The sequence below is a fragment of the Strongylocentrotus purpuratus genome, unplaced genomic scaffold (assembly GCF_000002235.5).
Source record: "Strongylocentrotus purpuratus isolate Spur 01 unplaced genomic scaffold, Spur_5.0 spur5_scaffold_9, whole genome shotgun sequence".
Taxonomy (NCBI): domain Eukaryota; kingdom Metazoa; phylum Echinodermata; class Echinoidea; order Camarodonta; family Strongylocentrotidae; genus Strongylocentrotus; species Strongylocentrotus purpuratus.
The window spans coordinates 11,344,076-11,355,628 of NW_022145615.1; the positions used below are offsets into that span (position 1 = coordinate 11,344,076).

General features: G+C 37.5%; 1 protein-coding gene across 1 annotated transcript; it reads left to right on the forward strand.

The window, feature by feature from the left end:
• Positions 1–3,532: 3,532 nt before the first annotated feature.
• Positions 3,533–10,927, forward strand: LOC115920685 (acidic phospholipase A2 natratoxin-like). Its single transcript, XM_030977106.1, has 4 exons — positions 3,533–3,701; positions 8,036–8,192; positions 9,488–9,645; positions 10,824–10,927. Exons 1-4 carry the CDS (start codon positions 3,653–3,655, stop codon positions 10,925–10,927), a joined length of 468 nt encoding a protein of 155 aa, XP_030832966.1. The 5' UTR covers positions 3,533–3,652.
• Positions 10,928–11,553: the final 626 nt, after the last annotated feature.

The window sequence follows — 11,553 nt, forward strand, 5'->3', positions numbered from 1 at the left end:
AGTTTAGTTAGCCAGTAATGTAGTTTAATGAGAAAATTTCCGTCACAAAATGATTCCACAGCGATCAATAGTTGTTAAAGAAGCATCTATATTCCTTTGGAGAACTGTTTATGGTCCGATTAATGAGATTTTGAGGGATATTTTTTTTCCGGTTTGAGAAGTCGTGACTATCAAATAACCGAGAAAAGGGCCCCCTCGTCTCATGAATTAATGATTAGTCTTTCAAAAGTGATTTTAGATGTTGCATTGAACCATTTTTAGGTTTTATAGATAAACAATGACACTGAAGTCCATTATATTGTAAATTATTATGTTAATTATTCTTTTTAAGACAATTGTATTACTTAAAAATAAAAAAATGGTGTCATTAATGAATTCCTTGACATAGAAAACCCTTGAAAAGTCGTATTATCCATGTTTTCAGGCTTTCTGGATTGAGATTAGCAATATCATTACATATTGCACATATGCTAATAAGATGATTATGCTAATATGGCTATTAAAAAAGTTGCCCAATGTTGCCAAGCTGGCAACCAAGCTGAATTTACTTCAATACCCATCCAGAACACAAATCAACAAAAAACCTTGTACTTATCAACTTTTCCAGGTCATGTACATGGTACAAAGTACCGTCTACTGGACTATCAAGAACTTCATGGACGGGCCCAGACTGGTTTGGACGGTTGGGGGGGGGGGATGTTCTAGGAACGTATTGAAACGTGACGTGATCGAACATTAATTAGCAGTATAATTGAACGGAAATGAGTAATGGCAAGAACGAGCTGGGTTTTATAGCTCTCATGCCTATACGGGGCGCATTCGAACGCATGCGTCGGGTTTTAAAGCGGGCCCCGGAGGCGGCCTCACACCTGCAATTTGAAGCCACCTCGAGATCATCAAACCCCTGTTACATGATCTCGGGCCCGCAATTTTGCGTCTACACATAGGCCGGCCTCACGTCGCCTTTTTACGAGATGACGTTGGGGCGCACTCCAGAAAGACAGAAAGAGAAAGTGATAGAAGGATAAAAACAAAGAATAACATAAGGAAAGACAGAAAGAGAAAGTGATAGAAAGATAAAAACAAAGAATAAGATAAGGAAAGACAGAAAGAGAAAGTGATAGAAGGATAAAAACAAAGAATAAGATAAGGAAAGACAGAAAGAGAAAGTGATAGAATGATGAAAACAAATAAAAACATAAGAGAAGATGATAGAAGGAAGAAACAAAGAATAATATAAGGAAAGACAGAAAGAGAAAGTGATAGAACGATCAAAACAAAGAATAACATAAGAGAAGGTGATAGAAGGAAGAAACAAAGAATAACATAAGGAAATACAGAAAAGGAAAGTAATGGAATAATAAAAACAAAGAATAAAATAAGGAAAGACGGAAAGAGAAAGTGATAGAATGATAAAAACAAAGAATAACATAAGGAAAGACAGGAAGAGAAAGTGAAAGAATGATAAAAACAAAGAATAACATAAGAGAAGGTGGCAAAGCGCGCCTGATGTATTATGTTGATATAATATGTTGACAGGTCACGTCACTTCCGCTTATAAGCCGGCCCCGAGTCCACTTTGGTGTTACACCTACTGATTGCGGGACTGAGGCCGGCCTCAAACCACATCCACCTGGCCTCAGTCCGGCTTTTCAAAAAAGTTGGTGTTACACATACGTCGAGCCGCCTCCGGGGCCGGCCTCAGTCCACTTTCAGACGTAATATTTTTCACGAAGTGACAGTAGTGAAAAAAAATTGCATTCACTTTGCGTTACGATTTTCCTCACTACCGTCACTTCGTGAAAACAAGGACGGTATATGTAACAGGGGTCTAAGAACGAGATGAAAACGAGTTGAACTGTCCCTGCACGGGATGGTCGGGTTAAAAACTAGCTAAAACAAGTTGCGAGCTAGTTAGAATGATTTGGACGTATTTGGAACGAGGTAGAACTAGTTAAACACCTGTTTGAACCGATTATGAACGGCCTTGGACCGCTTGGTAATGGCAAATTCACCCGATCTTAACTTGATATTAACTGATTGTGGATGGGGTACAGACGAGATGGACGTATTGAGGACTGTTTATGAACGATCTAACATCGTGTTATAGACCTTATTTACACATTCTACCCCGACCATAACCCATTTCTACGATTTTCTAGGACTGTTCCAGGACGTGTTGAGAACTAGTTTGGTATGATGGGGGCTTAGCTGCTGCTATAAGGGACCTTTAGATTTGCACGACGAGAACGTGGACTGCTACATGCGACGTCCTTTTAAGGCACTGGCGGTGCCCAGCAGTGTCTTAAAAGGACGTCACGTTGCCTTAAAGGCACACTGTCTTACTTGTAGCTACTTGCTCTCTCTATATAGAAAAATTCCCCAATCGGTGCCTGTTGGTCCCCCATGATCCTCTTTTTCTTATGTTAAATGAGAGCTGAGTTAATGAGATAGCCACCTGTCACAGTGACCTCGCTGGCTCGCTGTGTGGTCTAATCCCTTCTGGCTGAAGTAGTAAAGCGTACCTTTAAACGGATGTCACATGTAGCAGTCTACGTTCTAGTAGTACAAATTTAAAAGTACCTAATAATGCTCGACCACAGCACTTTGTAACTAGTTCCTAGTAGGATCGAAGTACGGCAATCCGTCCGTTTGTAGTACGTCCTCCTCGTTTTAAGCACGTTGTCTTTCCGTCTAATTGCAGGACGGGGACAATTTTGAACAGGTTCAAAGTTCTAGAGCACTCTTAGTCCGAGCCCGTCAATGGAGTTCTTAAACAGATCGTAAACGGTTTCGACTACGCTCAACTCCGTTCGCACACAGTTTGAGGCCGTTTGGCAACATTTTCCAGAATGTAGTGGAAATTTGTTTGGTGTGATGGGGGCTTAAAGCGATCCCGCTTGGTACGAGGGACACAAAGGCGATCACCAGATCTATTGAAACTAAAATGACTGAACAAAGGATGGGTTGGATCTTTCATAATTCGCATGACCTTAGCTAGTGAACCTTCACCATACAACATTTTTCCATGTTGGGCAGTGTGATACCAATGATTCTCTGGGTCCTTGAAAAGAACCAGTTCTTTAGGAAAGAAAAAGAGATGTTCAGGTAGTTCAATTAAATACTTGTCACTTCAGAAACCAATGAGAGGAAATGGAGTTCAAAGTACTCACTGAAGAAGAACTTCAATTATGTTCTGAAAAGGTTTATTATCTCCGTACCATAAAAATACCAAAAGAGAAAACAAATTTAGCCACATTTGATCACCAGTTAATTAATGGTAAACCCCATTATTCCTACTTTCTATTTTCCTTTGGTGATTTTTTTTTTGGTGGTAGTTATTTTCTGTTCTTCCATCACAATCAAATTTTATTTGCTGGTTTTTGTGGGTACACAATGATGAAAACTATCTGGTTCAAGATTCTGTTTTTAATTGACCATCTGTCAAATCCGTTTCTTCAATTTTGTCAAATTGTAATTTTATTCATAATCGTAATAAGATAAAGCTACCTATGTGTTTTTACGTTGAGGCTGTTGAGATGCCGCTGTCTATAAATATGACGCTACTCTGTCGCAGAAGCATCCAGTGCACCAGGACCAACAAGACGTTCGCCAAACTTCATCGGAGATTTGATTCCTGCACAGCCCCATCATGTATTTCAGCATACTTGTCGTTGCGATGCTCATATCGTTTGCATCAGGTAAGAACTAACAGGAATAGAGTATAGACTAAAGATAAAAGCAGCCAAATGGAGGTTGATCGCTCGCGTGATATTTTGGGAAGAGAGATCAGCTGCCTTGTGTACCCTACAACGGTAAACATATCAATATGACCGCCGCATCCCAGCGGGACCGAGAACGTAGGGTGGATTCGTTCTCTTGATGCAATTCCTACCTGGTATCCAGGCTGCCGCCGTCAGTTGCTGGCGACTGCCGACCACAACTGCACATCTTCTTGTTGTCTTTCTCCATTTGTTTCTATCCTGTGCTAATCTTTTGGCTTCTGAATATGTGAGACCTGTCCATTCTGTGATGTTATCAAACCACTGCTTTCTCTGTCTGCCTCTTTTTCTTTTTCCTTCTACTTGGCTTTCTATTATTTGAGCTGCTAAGGGACTCCCCCTGCCACACAGAATGTGTCCAAAGTAACCCATCCTGAGGCGGACCAATTTGTCCAAGGAGATCTCTTTCTGCGTTTAGTTCTTGTAGAACACTGAGGCTAGTTCTTTTGTCCTTCCAGCTGATTTTTAGCATTTTCCTCCAGAACCACATTTCTGCTGCCATGATGCGATTTTCATCGGCTTTGAGCAGTGTCCAGCTTTCAGCACCATAAAGCAAAGCACTCCAAACCAGGGTTTTGACCAGTTTTATTTTCATACCGGTTGAGATGTTCCTGTCATTCCAAAGTACATGCAGGTCAACCATTCTCTTCTTCGCTATAGCTATTCTGATCTTTATTTCACTGGTACAGCTAGCATCGCTGTTCTTTGTAGATCCAAGATATTTGAAGCTTTCCACATCTTTGGCTGTTTCCCCGTCGATCTGGATGCTACGATCGGTATCTGAGGTTTTACCAGCAACTAGGAGTTTGGTCTTTTTACCATTTAAATGCAAGTTGAGTTTCTTGCCGGCATCGTGTGAGACTTTCAAATCCATCTTTGGAAGATTCGATATGTGCTGTGTCGTCAGCATATCTGAGATTTGAGATGATTTTGCCACCAAATTTAATGCCACAGTGCGCTATATCTGCTTCCCTCATCCCACTTTCTGTGTATGTGACGAAGAGGTATGGTGATAAGATATAGCCCTGTCTTGCACCTTTTCCTATCTTAAACTCTTCAGTGTCTTCAACATCCCAACGGATTCTAGCTCTTTGGTTTACAAAGAGAGATGTGATTAAAGTGACAAGGTGTTTTGGGAAGCCCGTATCTAAGAAGATGGAGATAAGTTTGTTGTGGCTTACATAATCAAACGCCTTTGAATAGTCTATGAATATAATACAAGCTTGTTGATCCATGGCAATCACCTTCTCAAATAAAACTTGCAAACATACAAGCATGTCTCTGGTCCCTTTGCCTTTTTTGTAGGCAGCCTGGTCTTCTGGTTGCTCTTGTTCTAACTTTTGTTTTTATAAATTCTGTTAACTATTATCACGAGTAAGATTTTGCTGGTGTGACTGATAAGGGCAATAGTCCTGTAGTTTGAGCACAGTTTTTGATCCCCAGATTTAAACAGAACAACAAATTCCAGTATCTTCCATTCATCTGGCCGATGGCAAGAAGTCCAAATGCTTGCACACAATTTGTGGAGAAATTTGATACCATATTGTCCTGTATAGCTTTCCCCAGTTCGGCTGGTATTCCATCAATTCCTGGTGACTTTCCTGCTCTGAGCTTTTCCACCGCATGTTCAACTTCTGAAAGAAGTGGCACTGGTTCTTGTTCCATTATAGGGACCTTCTCTTCTTTATGTGGACTCTCTTCAATTGGTCTTTTGAAAAGCTCAGTTCCATATTCTTTTCAGCGATCCATTATCTTTTTCCTCTGATCTAAAATGATGCCGTTCTTGTCTTTTATACATGATTGCTGTGTCTCTCTGGGGTTGGTCTTGACCGATTAGATAGCTGAGTACATTTCTTTGGCCTTACCAGCTATGTTGACACCGTTCACTTCCCTACATCTTTCTTCCAACCAATATGCTTTATCCTTCCTTATCTTTCTTTGGATTTCTGATCTTAGATTCTTGTACCTTTCTTCCTTGACTTTTGTAACTTTATCCTGTCTTAATTTGCTCTTTTCTTCAGCTAGTAAGAAAACTTCATTACTAATCCAGGGCTTCTTAGCATGTCTTGTTGCTCTACCAAGGGTTGCATCAGCAGATTCTTTAAGTACTGTTTCATAGACTGTCCATATCGTCTCTGATAAAGATTCTTTATTAGGTTCTATTTTAGAGAGATTCTTCTTGAATTTGGTTTATGATGAGTTCAAGAAAGACTGTAGAGTTTTGGGGTCTTCAAGTGATTTTACATTCATTCTTCTTGATTTTGATATCTTGCTGACTTTAGACAGTTTGATTTGCATCTTTGCGACTAACAGTATATGGTCCGTATCACAGTCTGCTCCTGGGAAAGCTTTGGCATCTTTGATACTTGACTTCCACATGCGCCTGATCTTGATGCAATAGGTTCAATCAAAACTTACAAGCGTATAGCACCCCAACTTGAGAACCGTTAGGTTTAGGAATGACCAATATTTTAAAAAAATACTAAAACATTCTGAAATTCACATGCACTGCTCCTATAATTAGGTTTAGGAATGAGCAATATTTAAAAAGATACTAAAACATTCTGAAAGTCACATGCACTGCTCCTTTAAATCGGTATATAAGACCAAATGTGCATGTAGCAGTATAGTCTGGTTCTACCGTATGAGCTATTTCTCTTGCATCTTAATATATAACTATTATTGCAATGACGAATATCGTCATTGCCTTGTTTTCGTTCACATTCTGCACCATTAATATTCTTCTTCTTTGCAGAAAATCGCATTCGTTTTGCACATAGTGTTTGTTATTCCTAGTTAGGTGCTTTTCTCATGTCCATTTCCGTTCAAATTTCATAGGCATAGTCTCTAGCATTTCATCAAGGTCACCTATTTTTTCGATTTTCAAAATCACTCATGCATAACCAACCAGGCGCCATTTTGTCCGTTTCTGGTCCATTTTTAGGCCTTTCTCTCTTCCTTCCTATCTTCACTATCCTAGATCCTACAAACTTCTAATAAATTCTTATAGATAGTGTAAGAGATGTTCTTTCATCTGCGACGTATAACCTGCCCTTCAAAATGCCATCTTTGTACTCAAAATTCAAATCCGAAACCGACTCCATCAAAAATCTCTCAAATTCTTGAAAAATTGACCCGTATAAATCTAAAACTGCCATAACTTTATCATATATTTTCCGTTTTGTATTTAAATCTTACAGTATCTTTATCTCATATTTGCACATAGCCATGCCAAATTCCACGCTCCAATGGCTATGCACAAAATAAATAGCGCCCTCTAAAGTTCTGGGAATTGGCTTTCTTTCTGTGGCCGTATCTCAATTATGGCTTGGCAGACCCGTACCTTTTTTTAGATTTAGATACCCGAAGATATCCCCTTTCCAGCCATATACGAAATTATATACCCTATCTTTGACCAAATTTGAGAAAATTGCTCTCCGAAATCGCCATTTTCAAGAAAATTGCGAAATAACTTCAACTTGCTCTAAAATTGCGATCATTATACCTACAACAATAAAACTTAGCAGACACATGTATCAATATACCTGACAACTATCTGCCAAGTTTGGTAAATTTCAATGACGTCAGCGCAAAGTTATCGCTAAAAATGATGAATTTACTATGCATTACGTGATAGCGTGTTAAATGCGTGCAGTACATTGCGCACAGATAACAATGGTGTCAAACTAACCGCAATGAAGTGCCCTTTCGGATAATACCAAGTATGATATATGTTCACACGCAAAATTGTGAGTTAATCGTATTTTAGACACCATATTATACTGTTTATAATTATGTTAGTATAGACGACCGTTAGTGCCAGATCGCCCGTCATTGCACGCATATCGTTGTGCAACGATTGCAGGTCTAGTAATCATTATAATCATTTCTTTAAACAAATTATTATTGTCATCATTATCACTTTTATTATTGTAATTATTATTCGTATCATCAATAATGTTATTGATTATTATAAATATTGTTATTATCATTCAAATTATCTGTATTTTTTTAAATTGTTATTGTCATCTTTATTACTTTTATTATAACCTCATTATCATCCTTATCATTAATCGTATCATTAAGAATGCTATTGATTATTATTAATATTGTTATTTTTATCATAATTATTATCATTAAAATTATCTTTCTTATTATTAATCATCATTATTGTTGTTGTACACATAATCATTACTATCATAGTTATTTGACTTACTATCATCATTTTAATTATCAATATGTTTATGCGGCAGGCAATCCAGCGGATAAGCAGGTTGATGAAGGTGCCCTTTGGAATTTCGGCTATATGTTATCCTGTGCTACTAATTCATACAGTAGTACTAGATACAACGGAAATGGCTGCTTCTGCGGATTAGGAGGTCACGGCACCCCAGTAGACAATTTGGATGTGTAAGTGCCTCTCCCTTTTCAGTAAAATTGTTTAATTGTCATTCTTATAGATTTGATTTGATTTGACTAATTGGTTTCTGCATTTATTTTTCTTTTTTTTCATCATACATTTTCATGAACATAATATGGTTTGATACAATATTTCAAGTGTATATAATTTTATACAGATATGTTTGTATTCATTGTACCATTACTTGCAACATAATAGCAAATAAATAAACACAAGGACTATTATAATATCTCATTGTATTGCGTATGAAAACAATGTTTTGATTGTGCGCTAATTTCAGAGGGTGACGGACGAAGTTATATCTTGTTCGAAAAGTATTTCTGTTTTCATTGTTTAGTACCTGTAATAGTGTAGTAATTTGTATTTTAATGTACCTCTTCATTGTCTCATTATAGTAACTGCATTTGTTACAGCCCAAGAGATCGACATTTTCGGTCTCGAAGACCTTCTGGCTTCTGATAACATATTGAATGTTCACTAGACCACACCCATGTTATGTAAATTGTACTACCTTCTTCATGTATTTACTCGTTATATCGGTCTTGAGGTCCACCAGTTACGTTGCTGTTGGCCTCGTGAGCCAATTAATTATATCATTACAAATTTTTATTTTCAGTTTTCTTTATGGATAACTGGTTTTCTTATAAAACTATAGATATGGCGTACATATTCAATACTGAATGAACGCCATTAAACTATTACTAACAACAACAACAACTCGTGGGCCGTCGGACTCATATACCTTTTTGGTCTACTAAGATGACCCCACCCCTTCACAAGCCTCGTGTTTTAATGGGAATGTATCCCCCTTCTTACTATTGTTAACATCAATATTACGGTCATTTTATACAATGAGGACAATTAATGTGTTTTGTAACTGAACCTTCATCTGATCACGTCGTTTGCCTTACGATATATTTTTGATATGCCATCTTGAACATGTATAGATGAATGAATCTATCGTATCAAATAAAAGCAAAGTCTTCTCTTTTTGTATTCATTCATTAATTACAATGCCCCAACATGTCCTTGATACACTATTAGCTAAAAATGTATTTTGTATAGTATACACTCTAGGAATAAATTATTCTAGAAGGTTCTTGACTTTGCACAGTGGTTTAACAATATACCATGCTCCTTCGAGCAATACTTTTAAGTTCTGCAAGTATTCTGAAACGACGCAAATGAGCTGTTTGTAGCTCAATGGTTTTCTTTTTAATAATTTCTTTCAGTTATATTCATCCATTTAGGCATTTTTTGTTTTTGATTCTCTTTGTCTCACAAGATGCTGTCAGGTGCATGACAACTGCTACGGTGATGTGGAAGCGGCTAACGGGGGACCCTGCCCCCAGGGCACCAACATATATACCCTAGAATACACTTACGAGTGTAGAGCACCCTGGAGTTGGTTCTTTAAAGCCGAAGAGCTTACCATCACCTGCGGTAAGTCTTGCGAACTCAGTTCCATTTATTTTGCTTTTTTTTTTGTCGTTGCTTATTTAGGATCCCAAAACCAGTAATATGTCAAATGTATTCATACTTCACGAATGCTATCAAATCAATTAAAATAATATCAAATCAAATCAGATTATATATCAACATCATTACATTATCTTTTCATTCATAGAAAAACGACACAAAATTGAACAAAAGACGAATAAATCGATTAATTTATTCATTGATTAAAAAAAGTAATTTGTTTATTGAAGTGGCAAAAGTTTATTTTTATCGGGGCAAGCTAAAACTTTCATCCATTTCATAAATTCCCATAATATTTATTTTTTATTTATGCCAAACTTATATCAAACTTTGAGGCGGACTTACCCTTCAATATCTCGAGATTATTAATATCATGGTATGTACGTTGTAATAAGGTGTGTGGGTTGTGCGTGCGCATGCATATGTGTGTTTGTGAGTGTGTGTGCGTGTGTGTGTGCGTGTTTGTGAGTGTGTATTTGCATGTGTGTATGTGCGTATGAGCAAGTGTATGTGCGTATGAGCAAGTGTATGTGCGTAATGGGGAGAGATAGATGGACAGGGCGGGGTGGTTCCAAGTATGATGGGGGATGGGGTGGTCTGGGGGTCCTCAGGGGTGGGGTTGGATAGATGAGTGATAGATAGACGTATGAGATTGTTTTTGATATATATATATATATACATATAATGCAATTTCTTTTCTAGAGTTTGTTGAATGGAAGCACAACAAATAATATTCAAAACAAAACTATCGATCAGATATGACTAAGTACATGTACTTCTCAACCCAGGTGATGTAAATGGGTACCTGGCAGGAATTAATTCCTTAAAATGGTAGAGCGCCGTATTGGCAACAAGGCTAAGACCGGGGTAAAAATCTCCAAAATTTGTTAAGCCCCCCCCCCCCCCCCCCCCCTTGAGCATCCCTTCGGGTGGATATGTGCGCATTATAAATGTTGTTATTATTATTATTCTTGGATCAACCTTTAAAGTTACCATGCGAAAGACGTTATTCGGTTTCGAAACTTGGTCCTATCAGGGTCAGCTTGTAGACGAAGAAAGCTAGATACCTCACCATAAAATGCACATTGCCGATAGACCAACCACCATCTCCTAAATGTTATAAATCATTTTCTTATTTTCAGATGCTGAAGCCAATGACGGATGTGCGCAAGCATTGTGTGAGTGTGACAAGACGGCATCCCTGTGCTTCGCGGCGAACGACAAGGAGAACATTTGTACAGCCTAAATAATCGACGGGGTAGACTATTCATTGCGCACAACATTCACATTAGCAGCCCTATAGGGCTGAATTACAATAGAAAATACGGAAAGGCTATAAGATATGCATGGCAAAGAATAGATCAGCAAACTATATAATTTTGGCAGTAAAGCATCAATGACGTTATTACGAATATTTTCTTTGGGAATAAGAAAAAAAGTAGGAAATTGAATGTAGAAAAGCTAGAACAATATATTTTCATTCTCAAGATTGAATCTTTAGTTTTAGACAGAGCAAACCAACATAAATATACATCATTATAGTTTATTAAAAAGAGAAATCGTCATCTTATAAATCATTTATTTTATTTTTACGGGTTAACAATGATTTCGACAGTTAAGTGTATTACAGTATTCTTACATTACTACTTTAGCACTAGTTATCTGATTATATGGAATTCGTATTTGAAAGATATCGAACTTTAGAATAAAGATAGAACGATTTTAAATTATAAGAGGATACATGTGACATTTTCTTGATGGAATTCGCATGAAATTTGAAATGAGTATGATCAAATATTACTTTATTGGGTAAAGTTCACTCCACTAATTACAGTTTACTTGCATAATAATGATCACACCGAACGATTACTC